The sequence below is a fragment of the Ochotona princeps genome, chromosome X (genome assembly GCF_030435755.1).
Source record: "Ochotona princeps isolate mOchPri1 chromosome X, mOchPri1.hap1, whole genome shotgun sequence".
NCBI classification, from domain to species: Eukaryota; Metazoa; Chordata; class Mammalia; order Lagomorpha; family Ochotonidae; genus Ochotona; species Ochotona princeps.
Genome location: NC_080865.1, coordinates 53,138,714 through 53,162,257, shown reverse-complemented (window position 1 = coordinate 53,162,257; position 23,544 = coordinate 53,138,714). Strand labels below are relative to the sequence as shown.

Below are 23,544 nucleotides of genomic sequence, written 5' to 3'. Positions count from 1 at the left end.
AAGAGCCAAGAGAAAAAAAGAGTTTCTAAAACATCGCATATAAATTGCTAGATAGGTCTTTGCGGGGGGGGGGGGCGGGTCTTGGATTGTCAAATGATTCCTAAAAATGTGTGTGTGTGTGTGTGTGTGTGAGACACATCCTTATACTAAGCATCATGTCCCATTCTAACAGTTTCAGGTACATGTAATAGAAAACAGCAGATAAAGAAGTGGTTGAATTTTCGTCAGAACAAATTATTATAATAGAAGTACAAAGATAGATGTTTATGTGAAAAGTATATTAAGGACAAACATGAAAGCGTGTCTTGAAATATTTTTCTTAAAAATAAACATGATGAAGATCCAATAATAACTTTAAAGAAAGATTATATACTTAAAATTGTTCAGAGTAAATTTCATATTAATTTTTTCTCAGCACAATAATTGAACTTACTTTCAGATTAATCTAATATGCAATACTAATGTAGTAAATGACAAAATATGGGATTGTCTCAATAGAAATTTGAAAAATAATGTGGTAAAACATAACATGCTGTCACAGAATAATAAGCTAGGATAATAAAATATCCTCAAATTGACACAGGGAATACATGAAAAAATCCATTTGTAGCATAATATTTAATGGTGAATACTAAAAATTTTGTATAATGAAGACTTTGCAGGAGAATATAAATTCAATGGGAAATGTTTTCAACAAATAGTGCTGGAACAATAGGGCATCTTTATGCAAAAGAATGATTTTGGTTCACTCCCTAATACCAAGCAAAAATCAACTTAAAAGTGATAATGGATTTGAATGTAAGTGCTAAAACGCTCTTAGAAGAAATAATTGTAGCTTATTTTCAAGGAATGAAATTGGAAAATGATTCTTTGTAGTATCAAAAGCATATATGAGAGAATACAAGATCAGATGAACTCATCTATTTTATTTGTTTTGATAGAAGTATAAAAATTTTGCAAATTTATGTGGTACTATATTGTTTTGTGATACATGCATATATCGTATAATGCTCAAATCAGCATAAGCCTATCTGTCTCCTCAAACATTTATCATTTGTCTGCGGTGAAACCATTTAACTCCCCTCTTTTACCTTCTTTGAAACATACAGTATATTATCACTGCCTGTTGTAACCCTACTGTGTAACAGAACAGCAGAAAACCTTTCTCCTATCTAATTGTAAATTAGTACCCATTAATCAAGTTTTCCAAATGTCCTCCCTTCTACCATCTCCAGTGTCTGGTCACCATTATTGTACTCTAAACCTCTGAGATTGACGTTTTTAGATATCATGCACAAATGAGATTGTGTAGTGTTTGTCTTTCTGTGCCAGACTTTATTTCACTTAACACAATGACCTTCAGTTGAATGCATGCACTCTCATGTTTATTCACAATAGCAAAGAAATGGAAACAATCTAAGCATTCATCAACTGATGAAAGCGTATAGAAAACACAGCACATACAGACAATGGATCATGTTTACCCATATAAAGTACAAAATCCTATCATTGGTGACAACATGGATGGATAAATTGTTCTTAATTAAGCTTTAAAACTTTAGTTCAGCAAAGGATATGCGAAAAAACAGTACATAGAACAGGATAAAAAAATTTGCAAATCACGTGAATGACAAGGGGTTTGTATCCAGAATATATAAAAGACACTACTTAAAAGACAAACATTCAACTTGTAAAATGGACAAAGGATTTCAATAGGTATTTGTGCAAAAATTGTCAATAACCACATGAAAATATTTTCAAAAGCATTATACGTTGAAGGAATTATAAAACAAAACCATAATGACACAATAACTCACACACACTTTTGTGGCTGTAATCAAAACAGTGGGTAATAGCACATGCAGGCAGGATGAGAGAAACTGAAACATTTCTATGGTGCTGGTGGGAACACAAATGCTCCAGCAGCTTTGGAAAATAGTGTATGTGAAAATTCAAATGGTTAAACACAATTACCATATGACCAATCAATTCCATTCCTAGGTATTTACACAAGAACAATGAAAACCTTATTAAATATGTGTGTTCATAGTAGCATTATTTATAATAGCCAAACAGAAGAAAAATTTCAGATATTCACTAACTGATGAATGTACTAACAAAATGTGGTATAGCCATGCAATAAAATAATATTCAGCTATAAACAGAACCTGAAATACTGATTCATGTAATTACATAAATCAACCCTGAAAGCATTATACTAACTTAGACACAAAAGGTCGTACATAATATGATTTCCTTTATATGAAATATATAATACAGGAAAATGTATAAGATTTTATAACAGAGTAGTGCTTGGCAGGAATGGGGAAAATCAAAGGGGTAGTGCATGTTAATGAGTATACATTTTCTTTTGTGGGTCACAAAAGTTTTGTGAAATGAGTGGTAATAGCTGCACAATCTTGAGAATATATCACAAAATATTAAATCATACACTTCAATTTGGAGAATTCTATTATGCTTATATATGTGATATAAGCTAAAGTTTTTAAATGAATTTGAGGGAAACATCAATATTTCATTATTTAATAAAAATGGAATGGTGATATATTTTCCTATTCTTTTCTCTAAATTCAACTAAAATTCTTGATAACTATATCTAACACAAGAGTAAGAAGATTCTGAAAACATGTACAAACATATTAGGACATCATAAATCACATGATAGTGGATTCCATGAGCTTGATATTTTTTCATATATCACAGAATGAGTATTGGAATCTAGAAAACCAGAAAAAAACAAGGGGGTGCTGACCAAAATTTCACACAAAAAATTGAATCTTTTCAGCCAAAAGACACAAAATAGATCACTGAGAGATACTGAAATCACATAGATAATAGCCGTTCCACTTCAGTCAAACACAAGAAGAAAATTACCAGTCCAACTACAACCCACTAGCAAAAAGCCAAGTAGGGAGCCAAACCTTAATCTTAGCCAGGGCGTAGTGAAATATGCCAATGTCTTTCCATTCTTCCCTCAAGGAGGGTGCTGTTGAAGGTTTAAAGGAGATTCTGGACTTTGGACAACACTTAGCAGCAGTGAACTCACCACCTCCAAGCACAGCATCAATACAGACTGCACCAGGTCAGCCACTGCTTCGTTCAATATTCTTCACCATTTGACCCGGGATGATGTCACAAAGGGAATACTGGGAAATGAGGACATTCATCACTGCTCAAAGCGGAATAAGGCCATATGCCTCACCTCTGCAATAGAGGATGAGGCCACAGGGGATCACAGGTTCACTTGCAGAGTGAAGTCAACCAGACTAAGAGCCTGATCTAAACCGCATCAATCGCTAAATGTGGAATCATCCCAGTCCTGGCTGACAATGGGAGCAGAGTAAGGCGGCAGGTACTCTGAATTCATGTCTGTGAGAAACAAGGCAGTGTCCCACCCATTGTCCCACCAGAGATGTGTCAGAAGAGGCCTGAGAAAATACAAGATTTAAATATGATCCAAAACTTCATGATACTATAAATGTCAGAGTTAAACATAAATTATCAAATGAAAAACTCAGGAACATTTCAATCTGAATGTTAAAACAGCATGATCAATCATCAAAACCAAGATTACACACGTTTGAGATATCTGACAAAGATTTTAAAGTCCTATTATAAAAATGCTCAATACACAATTATGAAGACATGTGAAGCAAACGAAAGAACAAAAATTTCAGCAAGGCTGAAAAATACAAAAATAAAATACAAAACTTCAACAGCAAGTTAGAGAAACCAAATAAATGAATCAGTGAATTTAAAAACATAAAAGGGAAATTAATCTGAACAATGTCAGCAATGTATTAACTTGCCATGTTTTTCTCCATCAAAACAAAAGCTTTTGAAGGATTCATTTATACATTTGAGTGGGAGGGAGGGAAGAAGAAAGGGCGCAGAGATGGGGAGAGAGAATCTACTATCTGCTGGGTCACTCCCAAATGCTTGCGGTGGCCAGGGCTGTCCCATGCCAAAGCCAAGAGCCTGGAACTCCATTAATGTTTCCCACTGGGTGGCAGAGTTTCACATATTTGGGCCTCCTCTGCTGTTTTCCCAGGTGCATTAGCAGGGAGGTGAATCAGAAGTGGAGCAGCCAGGACACGAACCAGCGATCATATGGAGTGGCAGCATTGCTGGTGGCAGATTAACATGCTGAGCCATAATGTTAACCCATGAAGTATATCTTTAATTTTAACAGAAACAATAAAGATTAATAAAGTCACAGAAGCATGTGGGAGTATGATACAAGAATTTTATCAAGAGAAGCCAAGGAGACAGGACAGAGAGGAAGGAAGACTAAAACGTACACCAAGAAATAAACTGTGTTCCTATCTGCATGGACAGAAATAAACAGCTTTTGCTCTAGCTGAGATATATACTTTCAATTACTATAGTCAAAGATTTCTAAATTATTACCTGTTCAAACAGTAGTCTGTGGATTTATTTCAGATATAATATATTCATGGACCCAAGTCTTGAACTGGATGATAAATGATTATTCCACTGTTTTTATAGCAGCCTGATTTTGACCATTACACATCTTGACCATTACGCATTACACATAGAAAAATATTTTTTGAATATTTTACATCAAATGCAAAGTATAAAAAGTCCTTCTTCATGCTGTTTGGTAGACCAGTGGCTGCTAAGTGAAGATTTGCCCTTATGCTTTTTTTTTTTAGTTTATTTATTTTATGATACAGATCCATAGGCTAAGGGATTTCACCTCTCCCCTCCCTAATTCCTCTCCTCCCACAGATTTCCCCTATATTATTGCAGTAGAATAGTCCTCCAAAAAAAGTTACAGTTCCATCATTCTGTTGCTTGTGTCATGACATCATAGGTAAAGACAATGGCAGAAAGTCCAGCATGCTATTTTCCCTTATGCTTTTGTGATCACACAGCCATAATAGCGTGAATCATTCCTTTTTCTAAATACTGAGTAATCCCAAAACTAACTGGTAAAGGCCATGTAACACAATGACACAATGTCACACCAAACATATATATTTGGCCAATGTATTTTACAAAGTCAATGGAAAAATGAAATCAAATGCTTGACTTGACTGATGAGTTTATTCACATTACTTGATTCATAACTAAAATAGTAATCTTGGTAAGCCATTTTGGGAACAGTATAAATTGACATGACCGCCAGGAAATTTCAGATCACATTTATTTTTACATGTGTGCATATTAAAATTCAATGCAAATTTCATTTGGGACATGTATTACCATGTCACCCATTTTTACAAGATACATCACGGGGCAGCCTCCATAAAGCATACTCAACAATATTTCTTCACATTTTCTGAAAATTTCATCATAATAGCAAACCTGTCATTTTATAATTTCCAGAGCTATAAATCATTTTAAAAATCATGATGATATTACTAAAAACAGATGTGAAAACATATGCTTGCCACAGTTGTATAAACTGCTTACTTGTCATCTTTAATAAATGTTGAGACTTCTACTTTAACTTAGTCATCTTTAACCACTAAAATGTATTTTTCTCAGATATATTTTTACCTTACTATCACAAACATGACTGGTAGAACTTGACATTGAAAATTTCATTTAAAATAAAATTTCCACTCTAACACGGGTGGAGTTTAATATGTCACTCTTTTTTATTGATGCCGTCATCAGAGTGTTTGACCAACCCATTTGATGGAAATGAGTATGACTGTGCCATTCCACAGCACGAGAGTCAGAAATGTTGGTATACAGTACTGTATACTTCATGAAAATCAGTAACTGTATATCTGAACTTATGCTCCAGCTGATTTTTTTTTAAAACACAATAGTGTAGGCTTGAACACTGCAGCACACAAGTGAGATCTTAATGTCATTTTAACTTATAGGGTTTGTAGCTTCAGTGAAATTATATGTATCATAGACAGCTGGAGATTTTTCTAGAAAAGTTACCTTGCTAAAAAGCTGTCCTTCAAACAGTCATGATTTGGTGGGGGAAGGGTTCTCAGGAACACATTGTTGCTGAGTTACAAATGAAAGTTTATCTTTAAGTAGAATTTCATTAACTGTGTGAAGGTTGGGTTGTTTAATATACTCAACCTCACTTCTTCCATTCTTAATATTCTGAAATCAACCATTTAAATATTGAGACTGCACACAATATATTAAAAAAAAACTAAACAAGGAAGCCAACCATGGATCAACAGAATGAAAATTATACATTATTCCAATTTTCAGCAAAAATGCTCATCCTGGCAATTATGAAGTATGTTCAATTTAGAAAAAGATCCCCCACCCTAGCTCATGTATCTTTTTTCTACATCCCATATTATAGAAAAATGTTCCCTATGGTGAAATAAAAACATGCAATTTGCCATAATTTAAATGGTATCTACTGTCTAACTCATGGTGGCAGTGGTGATATATAGCCTGTATAATTACATATATTTATTTTCTCTTATAGTTTTTATCTTTTATGTAAAGCTGTACTCAGCTCTTACATCAGGGTATTCTTTAATTTTTTGAGACAGGTAATCTAAGACAAAACTCTGTTGTGCAGTGAGTTGTATATATCTCAACTGATCAAAAGTCAGGCTTATTAGTATTCCAAGTAAACACTGCATAAAATAACTTGTTAACTTTTTATTTGGAATGTCTAATATTAGCATACATTTTAAAAACCCTTGAAGGATTGTGGGAAGCAGCTCTTCTTCATGACAGTAATGTAGCTTTTCTTTAACCATAACTTAGTTGATAACTAAATAGTTAAATCTTATATATGTAACACAGACAGATGTCTCTGTGTAGGCAAAATGAAAGGGGTTAGGGTGAAGTTTTGAATCACAAGTGCAGATTGATATGTAATGTACAGCACCAGACTGATATGTAATGTATAGCACCAAAAGAGAAAGCTTCGGATAAATGTTATTTTTTTCTTACTAAAGGAAGTTATTCCAAACCATTATAGACCTTTTTTGACACAGAGAAACGTGCGTTCAATAAACAACACTGGGATAATAACTGAGTTAGTATATGATCCTCCCATGCACATAAAATAAGCAAAAATCATTTTACCTTTATTATCCCTTTGGAATTTTTTGATAGTTGGTCCATTATCCTGATCAACAATAAGTTCCTCTCTATTGCTGGGCATCATAACTATAAATAAGAGAAGTAACTAAGTAATTTTCTATGTAAAACAAACAAGAGGGAAGGTAAAACAGCATCACATTATCTGTTCATAATTTCCAACCACAGTTAGTAGGAATTTTATATGTTTCACTTATTAAACAGTCAGAAGATGTTCAACAGTGTGATGATTTTATAATCTAAACTGCTTAGTCATGAAAATGTTAAAATATAGTTAACATTAGTACATATGCTTCTCAATGTTTTTCTTTTAAATATTTAAAATGTTTCCTCATTTAAAATCATCATTACTTACATTGATAATAAGCTATTATTTTCTGAAATAGCTTTTCAAAAAATTATCAGTTAATGAATGATGAATTAAAAATAGTTATGTATTCAGTTTACTTTTGGAAGATTTTGCATGTATCATATATAATAGCAAGATTAATACGCAAAATAGAACCATAGTCATTATTATAGATTTTTAAATATTTATAATCAGTGAGAAAAATACCAGTTTTGGAGTTCAGAATTTCACTATTTTTAAACACATGTATTAAAACATTACATATCCTTATAAATAAGCATATAATTACTTTAAATAATGTCAAGCATTTTTATTAATGCATAAACAATTTCATTATCATACTTGCGCAAATGTGAAATTGTCATATACAACCAAATTACTGTTAGAAATGTTATAAATTGCCACCTTACCAAGCTTTTTCTAGAAAATTACATTGCTTATGAAATATTTTATTGTACTTCTACATATGACTTATCAATTTTCTTACATTATATCGTCAAGTTTGCAACCCTACATGCTCTGTTGTAAGCATCACTCAATGAATAGTTATCTCCATATGACCCTTTCCCTTTTCTCAGTCTCTGTCCTTCTGATCAATACAAAGACTATTACGACACGAGAATGTGTTTTGCAGTCAGCATTGTGACATAGCAAGCTACACCTACTACAATCCAGCATTGAATGTCAAAAGGCCAGTTGGAGTCTCAGACACTCTGCTTCTGATCTAGCTCCCCGCTAATCTGCTTGTGAAGGCAATAGAAGATGTTCCAAGCACTTGGATCCCTGCTAGGTACATGAATCATTCAAATGCAGTTCCTGACCCTTGACTTCAACTTGGTCCAGCTACAATCATTGCAGCCATTTGTGGGATGAATCATTTCATGGAAGATCATTGTGCTTCTCCATACAGCTCTGTGACTCTTCCTTTCAAATTAACAAACTAAACCTTAAAAGGGAAATTTTTAATTTATCTATCTTCAAAAAATAGCTTCTTGTCTTGTTCAGACTCCCTTGAGTCAGCTGTACACATGTTGCCGCAACTAGGTAGCCTACGGCCCAAAAAGAGAGCACTGCCAGAACTCAGATGTCCTCCGGTAATTAAACTTAATCCCTCACAGCCATTAGCATGCCTGGTTACACATTGGAACATTCTCAGCAAATACTGAAAACGCAGAACAAAACTATGTTACCCAGGTTGTAACCTAGACCAATTGAATAAAGCTTTGTGTGGCCTTATTATCTGTAGTTGTAAGTACTCCACAGGTGAATACTATTGGAAGCTGTACTTGAGACTCAGCACATTATTAACCTAAAGATGCAAAATGGTAAATAATATGGACAGGCCAGTAAGACTTTGATGCAGGAAATGGGAAAAAATCATTATCATCCTTCCCTGGCACAAATCCAAAATTTAAAATCTTTAATCCCCCAAATTCCACTCTTTTCACCTGCTCCAATGCGTATTTTTAAAAGGCTGGAAATAATCACTATTGCAACCTGAAAAAAAATAGTTCGCATTAAAGAATATCCTAGTAAGAAGACTAAAAGAGTATCAAATCCATTTTCCCACAAAGAAATGAATTAGTAAACTGGATTTTGTACATATAGAAAATTAAGAAAGATTTTACCTAGCTCAATCGATCCATAACCATTATATTCAAAGTCAAAATTCATTACAGTCAAATGCACCTACTAACTTCTGTACGTCTGAATAGGATCAAATAACAGGGGCTGATAAATAACCAAGGTAAAGTCACAAAGAAGATTGTTACTTATCATTTCACGTTTCCTTAAAACTTTAAACTTCTGAAGCATTTTTCCATATACTTCATTTGAATATGCTATAATTAAGTAACTTATGCAAGCAGTAATTATTTCCATAAATTAACGAAACTCGTGATCATTAAGTCACATACTAATGATGTTTCAGCCACATATTACCTGATTTCTGGCTAGATTCAGGTATGCAGCCTGCCAAATCTCTGCTGAATTCTGTAATATTGTCTATAGGGTAAACCTTCTGACACAACAAAAAATACTCATTAAAGTAGGCGTAATCATGTTTAAAAAATTTCGTCCAAATGGTGAAGCACAGCTAAGTCATACACTGATTAATTTTTATTCACTCTTACATGATCAACTACCTAAAGTATATTTTCCACTATTCAAAAGATTGCTTGAAAGGGACAAGTCTACTAATATCGTACTAGGTGTTATCTACCAATAAATTGAACTAAGATTCTTAAAAAATCCCATTTGATTACTCCCCATACAATCACATAATATAGGGAGAAGTCATTTTCAGTCAATTAAGTCCTAACGTTTTAATTTCTTTTGATTTTATTATTGATAGTGCCTCTGCAATTTAAATAATAACCATTTAAAAAGCCATTTACATTAAAGTGTTATCAGCTTCCCCACCTTCATTATTGTTTCCTTATTGTATAGAAATTTCCTGACAGAATATCTTCCAATTACTTGTTTCAGGTAAGTTACTCACCCATTCTCTCTGAATGATGATCCATCTGAGAGGGAGAGCTGGATACACTGCTACTGGGGTGGGAGGATGTCTGGCTCCCAGGGCGATGACTCTCTTCCAGAGAGGGAGCAGGAGAAGGACTCTCTGGGAGCCGCTCCTGGAACATAAGCAGGTAAAGGAAATGTTTCCTGTGCATTAAGCACTTCATATTGAGTCTTATCATTTGAAATGTTATTCACCCACTTACTTTGAAAGTGCAAATACCCACAGTATCCGTCCTTAAATACATATCGTTAATAAAAAATTATTTTGGTCCTTGCAAAATTGTAAAGGTATATCATGAGGCTTAAGTGAGAAAAGATGCTATTGCCATGATGAGTACAGCAGAGACATTCAAGGAAACTTAAATTCTACTTCCAAGAATAGTCATAACTGATTTTATAGATATATAATGAAGTTGATTGATATTATAAATGCCCTGATGGATGAAAAATATGTTACAGAGTGTGTGCATTTCGCGGGCCTGGGGGTCGAGTGTGATGCTTCTGTCTAAGGAGATCTTCTGAATATAAATATTTGAAAGCACTGGCATAAAACTCAGAAAAAAGTAGCACCTGATACATGTGGATATTTTCCCCATAGAAAAAATTGTAGCAATGATATACCTGTTACCTATCAAAACTTTGGAATTCATATTTAATTCTTCCAACAAAGTGTGCTAATAGCCACATGTTAGCTTTTTCTAACTTACCCTAAGGTCTATAAATGGCAACTCGCTAGTACTTACGTAGATCTTTATAGCTTTACATAAATAATTTAATAAGATTAAACATTTTACATGCTTCTACAGCAATGTTATACTGTTCTCATAAGATTATGACTGAAGATTGCTATAAAGCACTTAAATTATTAACCAAGATATGCATCAAAAAGTGATAAATAAGTTTGAATCATTCAGTTAATTTGATCAATAAAATAACCAAATTGCAGTGTTTATGCACATATGCAATAAACGTGTTTAAATGATAGACATACGGGGACAGAGATGTTTGCTCTAGAAAACATTTAATTCATCCATAATAAATTTCTTAAATTAAATGTTCTGTCTAATTATCTGTAATTGCAACATCAGTATTCTAATCATCATAACATTATGCTCATACATCTTCAAATTGATTCTGCATGACAAGCTCAAAATTATAACTTCTAAAGAAGATAGTTAAAAGTTATCATTTCAATATTAAGTATCAATGTTCTGCAATGTCTGTCATTTCAACTGGTAGAATGATGATTCCTCACCACGCCCTACCACCCAAGACAATCCAGACCCCACTGTCATGAACAGAACTTGCTAATATGTTACCATATATTCCTCAAATTATTTTGTGGATGTGATTAAAAACCTTAATGTATATTATATTGGGTTATTTCGTGGAACCAATCTGGTAACAAGAGATGTTAGACGTGCAAGACAAGGGCAGAGGAATTGGAATTCCTAGCTTTAAAAGTATAGGAAGGGTACAATAAGCACAAAAAAAAAATTGAGTGGTCTCTAGACAGTAAAAAAAAATAAGGAAATAGGATCTTCTTGGAAACCTAATGCAACATCGCCAACATTTTGCTTCTAGTTCAATGAAACCTGCATTCTACTTCTGACCTACAGATATGTGAAAATAAAGTTTCCTTGTTTTAAGACACAACATTTGTGAAAATTCATTGTAGCAGCCTTAAAATGCTATATAGTTATTAATGCACTATGTTCATTTTAAAATGTTGCTTATACTGATCAATAACTTCAAAGAAAAGAATAACAAACATTGTGTATATAGCTGCAACACTATATAATACCAATAATTTAAAATGCATATTACATTTTAAAAATGTTAGTCATTCTTATGCTTTAAAATAATGCTTCAAGCAAAAATATACAGACATGTTTTATTTTTATTTACTATGCAAAACTTAGCTGTAACACAATGTACCAGAGACAAGAACAAACATATAAATAACACAGAAGAAAGCATTCAAGATTTTTTTTCTTTCTAATAAATATATATTTATATTGTGGAGGGATGGTATGGAGCTAAACAGTAAAAATTATATAACCATCATACCACAACCTTCACTTTTTGAAAAGCCCAATAGTTTATCAGTTAATTGAATTCAATCTATGTTTTAATGTTTAAAATATATTCTACAAAATACACATAAAATGTTCTCATAACTATTTTGACATATATAATAAATCATTGTAAATCATATTAACCATGGTTTGTCATATAATATAATTAATTTCTCATATCCAGTTATTGCTTATATCTACTGACCTGATTCTTTCTGCTATCTCATGACCCTAGTCTGCCCAGTCTCTTGTAACTACTATTCTACTTTCAAATGCAGTGAATTACTAATTACATAATATCTACTTGAAAGAAAACATCACTTCAGGTACCATGTGTCTGTCAGAATGTACATATATGTTCATATAGTGTCTGAATAGTATGAGTGAACTCATGTGCATCCAAATTCACATTAAGGAATTTTGCATAAAGACCAAATTTTGTTTCACTTTTCAGTGTTACATACTCTCACTGATTCTATTCAAAAAAATATGTGCTTAAAGGGTAGAGTCTTCAGCATTCAAACTGAATATTTGACAGTAAAAAAGTGGAATTGATTGAATAACATTTATCTCTAATGTACCACAGAATGAAGAGAGAGGGACAGAGTTATTTTGCAAAAATAGACCTAAAGAAGCATCATTGTGGCACCATCAAACTGTAATCACGTAACTGGAATATGTGCTGACATAATAAAATGGAAACTTTTTCAAGATCTATTTAGTTTCACACAGACACAATGGAGGAGAGACAGAGAGGAAGTTCTTCCGTCCACTGATTCAAATGGCCAGAGCTGAGCCCATCCAAAACCAAGAGCCAGGAGATTCCTCTGGATCTCCTACATGGGTGCAAGGTCCCAGGTCACAAGCAGGGAGCTGGATGGGAAGCAGGGCCACTGGGACTAAAAGTGGCACCCAGATGGGATTGCAGTGCATGCAAGGTAAAAACTTAAGCCACTAGGCTATTGCACTGGGCCCAAAGTTTGAACAATTTTGAGCAACTTATACCATTGATGACTCAGAAAAGCAGAAGAATACAACTGACAGTAATATTTGGTCCTGGCCGCTCTAATAAAAAATGAAAGGATAATCTGATTCTTATAAAAAGGAAAAACATGTACAAAAAATAGAAAATGCTATGAATAATGAGAAAAAACTGCAATGATATAATAAGGAATTTCCCCCACTATATTTAAAAATTTAGCATATGATCAAAAAATATGAGCTCCAATAATTTATCCTTAAACTCCTTTGCCACTTTCAACAGCACATTATATGAAACAATAAACTGAGTTTGAAAACATGATTTAGACAGTCAATATTGAGTGACAGTAATATTTTGCAGGAAACCTTATTTCTTTTTTTTTTAAGATTTATTTTTATTACAAAGTCAGATTTACAGAGAGAGGAGGAGAGACACAGAAGAAGATCTTCCATCCGATGATTCACTCCCCAAGTGAGCCGCAACGGCCGGTGCGCGCCAATCCGATGCCGGGAACCAGGAACCTCTTCCAGGTCTCCCACGCGGGTGCAGGGTCCCAATGCATTGGGCCGTCCTCAACTGCTTTCCCAGGCCACAAGCAGGGGGGGTGGATGGGAAGTGGAGCTGCCGGGATTAGAACCGGCGCCCATATGGGATCCCGGGGCGTTCAAGGCGAGGACCTTAGCCGCTAGGCCACGCCGCCGGGCCCAGAAGCCATATTTCTGATTTAAGAATTTGTAGCCTGTACTTTCCAAAATCAATCAAGTCTCAGTTCTTTGTGATTATTTTCCTAAGGCAACACCGAGGTCAGATTTTTTTTGTCTAGCCATATAAACCATGCTAACCATGTTTGATGAGTCCAATGTCTTACTTTGATTAAGGATTAAGTGGTTTTAAAATATGTGTATACCTATATAGAATTGGAATGCTTGATTTCCGCAAAAACAATGAATTTTTCCATGACTTATTTCTTTTTCATAAGTAAACAGATCCATTTTTCAGTGCTGTAATCAGTATGCATCTATTTAGCTACTTAACTGCAATGTGTTTTGGTTCATTAGGTGGCTACTGTTGTGTCTCAGCCTAGTTAAAATTTCACAGCAAGTTAATCTGTTTTATTACAAATGAGAACACAAGTGATAATGTCCTCACCATTTGCCAAATACAGGATTAACAGTATTTGCAACAAATCAGTAAGGGCATTAAAAAAAGGAATTGCAAATCTAAAACCCCAATCATTTTTACTCATTGATGACTTCATTTTATGTGGCATTTATGACTTTTACAACCCTGTTACTTTTCACGTCTTTCATTCACAACACATCAAAAACAGCTGAGGCAGAATTCCTTTGGGCTCAGATTTGCAGATGTGTGAGATGTCCAAACTTGGCACATACAAGTCAATGCTTATTTTTTCTCTGAAGCTGGTAAAAATCACCTTCAGCAATAACCCAAATTCTATCATATACTTACATAGTTTAAAATGTATGCTTGAGGCAGGCATTGTAGTATAGCAAGTTAAGCCCCTGCCAGTGGTGCCAGCATCCCTTATGGGCACTGGTCTGAATCCAGACTGCACCAATTCTGATCCAATCCATTGCTAATGCACCTAGGAAAACACTGGAAGATGGACCAAGTGGTTGAGTGCCCACACGGGAGAACTTGACCAAGTTCCTAGCTACTGGTTTGTCCCTGGCCCAACTCAGGCTGTTGTGATGATTTGGGGAATCAATCAGCAGATGGAAAATCTCTCTCTCTGTCTTTCCCTCTCTCTAAATAATAAATCTTTTATTAAAAAGTTTATGCTTAAAAAGAAAGCTTTTACAGAAAATATTAATTAGCGAATGTGGATAGCTTGAAAATGCTTGTGAAAATCTTGTATAATCTTTTAATTCATTTTCCAGGAATACTTTGAAATTTCTTTATACTATCTCCTCTTCTATCAAACCATGCTATTGAGTTTTGAGATTTATCACAAACAACCAAAAGAAGCACTGTTCATATTAAATCACGTGCATGTTCATAAAACCCCAGGACAATTGTGGAAAAATCAGTCTTTTATAAGGTTTAACACAGTCAGTTTATTTTAGAATTTAGCTTAATGGCACAGAAAAATCACCTCTGATCATGGAGATCATTTATTTCACTTCAAAATAATATTTCACATTCTTGAAACAATGGCAGTATACACAGAAATTATGAAGCACAACTGTAATATGTGTGTGAAAATTTTCTACTATGTGGTTGTGTTTTTTACACCTGTATTTCATTGTCTTTCATAAAAAGAATCTCAATGTTGACTTGGTGCCTCTGATAGCATAGTATATTGATTTTTATCAAGCACTTGATATTATGTAATATATAATTTGCTTCCAAACTTTTATTTAATTTGAATGCAACTCTCACTGTAATCACTCTTCCAAATGTTAATCTATTAATGAGTTCCTAAAGGACTTAGTGGCATTTCACAGCTGAGGAGTGGCTTTTGGAAGTTTTCTGAATGCTAGATATTTTATTCATGCATTTGTCTTGATATTTCATATTTAATTGATGTGTTGCTTCTGTACTGTCACCAGAGTCCTGTAGAAATGGAGTAGATTGTGACTTGACATGCTTTAATGATAAAAATAGGAACAGGAAAATTAGAAAAAAAATGTTTGTTCATTGTTGCTACTAACTTGTCTTACCAATAATTCTCATATTCATGTTCAGACTTGGTGTCTTTGAATTCTATTGGAAGTGTGACACTGTGGGGATCTTTATGAACCAATTTAGTAATTAATCTGTGTTCCACAATGATCAGTCTCTCATTTTATTTAAAATGAATATTTATTTTATTTATTTGAATAAATATTTAATTTATTCAAATAATTTTATTTATTCAAATAAAATTTATGTAATTTATTTGAATACTTATTTAAAATTAAAAAACACTGATGATGATAGCAAATTTTTCATTAACTTAAAACAGCAAGGGGGTCTTTGAGATTAAACAAGAAAAGATATAGGAGTATTGTGTTAAGATGTTCGTGTCAAACAGTGGAATACTTGGGTTCTATTCCAGGCTTTAGTTTCTGTCTCCTATTGAAGCAGTTTGTATGGGAGACATAGACTGAGTATTTGGTTCCTGATTCTGACCCTTGCCCAGCCCCAGACATTGTCTGCATTTGTGTAGTGAACCAGTGGACCGAAGCTCTTTCTATCTCTCATCCTGGTTTTTTTGTTGATCAGATAAATAATTTTTACAAAAATTTTAAAAACCCGATTTAGGAATTATTAAACTCACTAACGCAGATTAGGGCTTATCTTGCCATGTATGTGTTTCTTTAGTCTAATGTAAAAAAAAATCCACAATTATCTTTTCTCCAAGTGTGGTTAACTAACAACACTCAGGGAAAACGCGCTAGTTGATGGATTTTTTTCTTCTGCAGTAGTTTTGAAGGCATCATATCACCTATAACAAGAGGCAACTCAATATTATGAAATGATGTCAGATAGAGGATATAGCTGGAACCTTTTCTAGTTAGAAAGGTGTAAAAATCATAGAAGCATCATATGTATGAATAATGTGACGTTTGGACAGAGGATTGTATTACCTTTTTAGTGTGTTTACCTTATTCTGGAAGAATTTGACAGATTAGGCGATCAGCCGTGATATCTGCTCATAGAATAATAAATGACCTCAACTGGGAAAATGGGTACCTCAGTGAGAAAATACATGGATTTCGAATTATGTTGTGGACTTGGAACTCTGCCAAACACCAACCCAAACAAATAAACAATGATCTTCAATTCATCTTCAATGCATCTTCATCTCATGTTCTAAAAGTAGTATCCTTGTCCTTTCATAAATTACTCAGGACAAGATACAAGTAACGATTTTTCAGTGAGTTTGAATGATCACAAAAAAACCTTCTCTGTGTTGACTAATTTTAATACCAGATGTTCACATGCTAATGTCACTGCCTTGTGACCATTTCCTATCAATTCATTAATTGCCAGCTGCTCAGTCAAACAAGAAGCACAGCTAATCAGATGCTATTGGTAAACAGCCAAATAACAGCTTCCTGCATAAATTTCTTATACTTGTTATCGGAGATAACTATGGCACAATGAAAACACAATGTTTCCTACAAACACATACAAAATATGTTATCAAAATTTAAATGTCCAACAGGGAATAGATTTTCATACCAGCCAGTTATGTTACCTGTTTTTGCCTTCGGCATTTTGCCATATTCAGTGATACAGCTGAAGTATGACTACTGTTGCAAGCCATATGATCAAAATGCAATTTCCAATTCGTGTTACACTTGTATTAGTTATTAGCTACAAATACTAATGACTGAGCCAACACTAAAGTGATCTCAGCCAAGACTAAAAGCTACTGTGTGCCTAGCATAGCAGTTTTCCCAAACTGTTTGTTGGCAAAACAACAATAACAACAAGAAACATTTGTTTATCTCCTGTAATGTCTTTTTTTTACATGTTTTGAATTAAACCCTCTGTTAATATATTTATATGGAACACTCTCCCAAAGTTTGATATCCACCTTGGTATCCTAACTTTCATTGGTTAATGCAAGAAATATTTATTGTGTGTCAATGTACCTCACGGATGATGGAAGAAAGATATTTGAGTGTTCTTGTGTGGTATATGATTATCATGGTCCTAATTAAAGATAAATAACTCATTTGTAAGCATTCAAATAGTAGTGAAATAAAACACAAAGAACATAGATGTTGATATTAAAATAAGCACCCTCTCCAGGATTCAACAGGCCCCTAGCTGTTATGTGATTTCAAGATACAGAAGGCATTACAAATGAACGTATGCCCACCATGAATGGGGCAAACACTTGGAGGTGAATCAAATTGTGAGAGCACCCTTTTTAATCTATTTATCTGAAAGGAAGAGAGAGAGAACATTCCTAAGTGAAAGTAATGACTGGGGCTAAGTTGGAGTGGAATCAGAGTGAACTCAATCTAGGTCTCCCATGTGGGTGGCACGAAGCCAGATACTTGAACTGTAACTGCTGACTGAAGCATCTCATTATCAGGAGCCCACAATTAAGTGTGGGTCTTTCACATGAGTGGCAGGGACCTAAGTGCATGATACCTCCCAGGATATCTATTACAAGAAGCTAAATGGAAGCAAAGCCAAATCTCAAACCAGAGCACTCAGATATGGGATGCAATCACCAAATCAGTGCCTTAACCACTGAACATATGTTTGTTCAATATACAATCAGATTTATATAGCCTTACAAGGCTCTTGGCTACCATACTGGACAACAGTGCTGTAATATTTACAGTTCATGTGTCTAAAATTCATTGTTGATTGTTTAAATCCATGGAAGCAAGAAAACCTAACAAATTGTATGTCATAGACTAATTTCTCTAGAAGTCTAAACCTATGAAATTCTTACAACCTCTCAGAGCACTAAAAAATTACACTTTTCTCTGTGACCTGTGACAACTGAACAAAACAAAACATGGGTCCAGCGCAGTGACCTAATGGCTAAAGTCCTCCTCTTTGTCTTCCACACGCTGGGATCCCATATAGGCAACAGTTCATATCCTGGCAGACTCGCTTCCCACCCAGCTTCCTGCTTGTGGCCTGGGAAAGCAGTTGATAATGGCCCAAAGCCTTGGGAGCCTGCACCTGAGTGGGAGGCCTCGAAGAGGTTCTGGGCTCTTGGCTTCGAATTGGCTCAGTTCCAGGCATTGCGGCAGCTTGGGGAATGAATGAACAAATGGAAGACCTTCCTCTCTGTCTCTCCTTCTATCTACATAACTGACTTTGCAATAAAAATAAATCTAAATTTTTTTTAATGTAAAAGTGACCACAGCAGATCTCCTTTTTGGTAGCTTTCAATATTTAAGGACATTTGCAGGCACGAACACTTTAAATCAATAAACTTTTTCACACTGAGGTAGAAATATTTATACATCATACAAAAAAATGGCTCATAATGAACTTTGCTTAAGTAGTTTGCAATTTGACATCATTCTATGTTAAGGTATAAAACTTTTTCTTTTTTTAGTTGTACATATTGATGGAGTGCAGTATAATAATTTGATACATGCATTAAATGTGTAACCACTAACCAGGTCAATTAAGCATCCCTATTTTGAAAAATGTTTTCATAAATATTTTTAAATTTGGCATTTATTATTTAACGCATTATACATGTTTATGGGACATAGTGTGCTATTTTAGTAAATGCATACAATTTAAATTAGAAAACAAACTCCTTATTAAGTTGCTCTTAATGAGATTTCTCAAACTTTTAGTTAACTTATTACACTCTAAAAAACTATAACTTGATAGGTAGATTAGCTGAAAAAGTGCATCTTGTTCATCTTTTTAAATGAATGGGGAAGAGATAACATTGAGAGGTCCATTTAATAAACATTTAATATCTGGTATAATGCTTTAAAAGGAAAATGTTATCTGCAGCCTGTTCTATTCACAGTCAAGTATTTAATGAACATTCAGTAAATCTGTGAGTCATTTGCTACAGCTGAAATCACCAATGATGGAAATATTTACACAATAGAAAATGGTAGATGTTTTATACCATATGTTTTGTTTTGTCTTGTTTTGGAAGACCGGTTTGTAAACATCAGTGGATGCCAGGCCGAGCACAAAGATACTTTAAAAAGTTCATTGAAAAATTAGATGAGAAGATGTTTACTTTGATGTGAAAATGTTTTTGAAATTGATGCACAATCTTTACTAAATACACATTTTCAATGAGTTTTTTGATGATTTCAGATTAAAGTCTTAAATATGTAAGTACATAAATAAATAATATATGCATAAGTCTATTGTAGAAATCTAGCTTTTTAATTTCATTTTAATGTTCAACAATGTCTGGCTAAGCAAATATTAAGCACATGAATAAATTAATGAAATCCTGTGTTCATTTTAGACTATTAGCATTCAAATAAACACATCTAGAAAGCTAAATTGCAAAAAAAAAAAAAAAAAAAAGCATACACTTTGTTGATGCACATGGAATCACTATTGCCTGCCTCAAACGACATTCTTGTTAAGGAACTAGAGAAACCAGAGTTAAAAATGCCACTGTAACAAAACACCTACTATTAAAATTTTAGCACACAGATGGTAGAAAAATATAAAACATTGTATGTAGTTTCCTTTCATTTTATAACTCAGGATCTCCAGTCCAGCAGGGGATAAAATATAAATCTGCTCCATTGTCAGAGCAAAATTTAGGAGTTTATTGTATATTGAAAATTTTTAAAAAGATTTATTTATTTTTTTTATCAGAAAGGCAGATATATAGAGATGAGGAGAGACAGAAAGGAAGATCTTCCATCCGATGGCACATTCCCCAAGCGGCCAAAACGGCTGGTGCTGAGCCAATCCAAAGCCAGCAGCCAGGAGCTCTTCTGGGTTTCCCATGCGGGTGCTGGGTCCCAAGGCTTCGGGCTGTCCTCGACTGCTCTCCCAGGCCACAAGCAGGGAGCTGGATGGGAATGGGGCTGCCGGGATTAGAACCAGCTACCATGTGGGATCCCGGCACATGCAAGGTGAGGACTTTAACCACTATGCTATTGCATTGGGCCCTGTTTATTGAAATTTTAATGAAGAATTAAAATTTCTGTGGTTATTCTGTTTATTATTCCTTTCACACATTATAGCTTACACCTGGATAGCTACCTAAGCCATAGTAAGGATTCAGTTAATGGAGACAAAATTATAGATGAGCCAACAAACTTTTTGAACCATACATCTGTGATTTTTACTGATTCAATTATTTTTCAAGATAAGCTTACTAATAAATGACAAATTTGTTCTCCTGAATTAAAACAAAGAAGTTACACAGTTTATAGATGTCTAACCAGACTTTATATGTAGACCATACAAGGAAAGTGCAATATGTACATATACAAACAAGATATATAGAATATAGGATTAATTTGCACAAAGGAAAGCAAAAGTAAAAAGTAAAACTAGACTAGTTGCTTCCAGATTCTTTGACTAGAAATGCCAAAAGCTGGAACTAGGTGTCATTTGTGCAACCAATCATTCACTTATTTGATATCTTCCATGCAACCTAATATTTGTTAAAATATTTAAAATATTATAACCTAATATTTTTAAAGATCTATTTTAAATGGAGATTCGAATTATAACCTCACGATTATCAAGAACAAGTACTAGCACAGCTGACATCATTGTGAAGAAGAGTGGCAGGTATCTAGATGGTCTGGAGAAACCTCAGTATTACAGCTTGTTTTTTTGTTTGGTTTTAAACTCAAAGACTTTTCCAAGTGATATTAATAAAAAGGAACATTTTCACTGAAAGCAAAAAATAAATTTAGAGAATACAAACAAGAGGAGTAATTTAAATCTATCAATAATTTTAGTGTCACTTTTCATAATTTTTCACAAATTTCAATTAATATAAAGACATACTTTGGCCACTTATTTTATAGCATGCCCCATTTTATTACTGAGTATATAAACTGAAAAAAATACTTTTGAAGATATATTTTGCATGTATGATACATAGAAAAGTGGGACTAGGAATCAATTTTATTTCTCATAATTTATAGTGGATTTGTTTTACTTTCCATGGTTTATAGTGGATATGTTTGAAAGAAATCTAGTTTCATAGTTGTGGCATTTATTACTAAATATTAAATGTCTTAGAAATATGGTGGAAGGATATTTCATTCTAAATGGTAAATATGATATATAAAAGATGAAAATACACATTTAAATTTAATTATTTTATAAAGCAATGAGTAACACTAATATCAATACTTGTGTTTTTTAAGTTAATTAGTAGCATGAATTTGTAAATGCAAATAATATACATGCTTTTGTTTGAATATTTCTATGATAAATGTTCACACAGATCTGCTCAAGTAATACAATATTCTAATACAATGAACCTTGAGATTGTGCTTCATCATGAATAACATTAAGAGCAAATTCCACTGAAAGATACATGAATAAAAGTGTGAAATTTATGTCTTTATAACTGGGTATCAAATGAGTATGGCTGATATCACATTGTTAACTTTTCTCACAAAGAAAGTGAGACTTTAACATGCAAAAGCGCATTTGTAAATTAGAAGACTTTTTTTTTTTACTATAGTTTGTTTTTCTTAAATGTTTGTTTGAAAGTTAAAATGAGAGAGAAATGTATCTTCCATTATTTGGGTCACTTGCCAACTTGCCAACATTTGCAGCCAAAATACTGGAACTCCATCTAGGCCTCCCCTGTGGGCAACAAAAACCCAAATACTTAGACCATCATCTATCTGTTAGCTCACAGGCAATGTAACAGGAAACTGGATTGGAAATAAGTAGGCAGAATCCCTATGACACTCTGATACAGGTTGATGATATTGTCTCCATCAACAGCTCAATTTGATGTGCCACAATGCTTGTTTCCACTATAATTTTTCTCACGAATTATTATTTTAAAGCTAATAAAGTACAAAAGTACTTATACAGAAAAAATAATAAAATTTGAGGCCAACATTACGGTATAGCAGGAAAAGCACTGTGTCCTGGCTACTTCATTTGCAATTCATCTCCCCTGCTAAGGAACCTGGGAAAGCATCAGGACGGCCAAAGGGTTTGTGCCCTGTCATCTAGATAAAGTTCCTGGCTTCTGGCTTCAGCTTGGCCCACCCAGCCCTGGCCATTGTGGACTATCTTGGGAGTCAACCAACAGACAGAAAATTTTTTTCTCTATCTCTGTTTTTCTCTCTCTCTGTAACAGACATTTATATAAGTAAATAAATAAATAAAATCACACCTCAATTAAAATCCTTATGCTAATCACTGAAATCATTTTTCTTCCTTTTCATTTTCCTATTATTCACCAATGGAGATAATTTAACTAGAATTATAGATACATTTTGCTGAAGACATTTGAATGAAATGCATTTCTTTCAATTTCCAGTAGTCAAAATACCTGAAAGCAGATACACTTTCCTTAAGCATACAGTAATTTCTATGCTTTTGAAGCACTTATAGAAGCAAATAATCAAATAACCACATTTAAAAGATAGTATCAAGCTTCATTTGTGACAGTTCTATTTTTAGAGAAAGTTGTGTATGAAATGGACTAACTTGCAAAAATCAAAATTACATTGCTTTAATAAAAAATTGGATTAAGGAGAAGATAATTATCCCTTCTTTTTCCATGACTATAATCATCATTATCAATGACCAGATTGTAGTCATGAATCCTATTCCTAGTGCCTCTCTACTATAAAATATTCACAGACCTCCTAAATGGTCCAAAAAATTCAACCAGAAGGTATCAGATTTTATCTGAGTAATGATACCTATGAAAACTAATCAAATGTACTTTGGAAGAGCTACAAACATACCTCCATTAAGACTACTTTTCCATCAATTAAAGAGTGAATGAAAATATTATTATTTTGAACTGCCTTTACTTTCTTAATGCATTTTCCTAATTTGTATATAAATACATGTTCTCTTAGTAACTATATTGTTTCACAACTATGGAA

At 33.7% G+C, this 23,544-nt stretch overlaps 1 protein-coding gene across 11 annotated transcripts in view; it reads right to left on the bottom strand.

The window, feature by feature from the left end:
* DACH2 (dachshund family transcription factor 2) overlaps window positions 1-23,544 on the bottom strand; it is a 521,453-nt gene that overhangs the window by 59,879 nt on the left and 438,030 nt on the right. For 6 of the 11 annotated variants that reach the window (XM_058658946.1, XM_004592794.2, XM_058658947.1 and 3 more), the window contains 2 exons: window positions 9,933-10,068; window positions 7,069-7,152 (listed from right to left, as the gene is read on the bottom strand). In XM_058658946.1, coding sequence (XP_058514929.1) covers window positions 7,069-7,152; window positions 9,933-10,068 — 220 coding nt within the window. The remainder of the gene's footprint in view (window positions 1-7,068; window positions 7,153-9,932; window positions 10,069-23,544) is intronic. The other 5 variants (XM_058658950.1, XM_058658951.1, XM_058658953.1 and 2 more) reach the window with 1 other exon arrangement.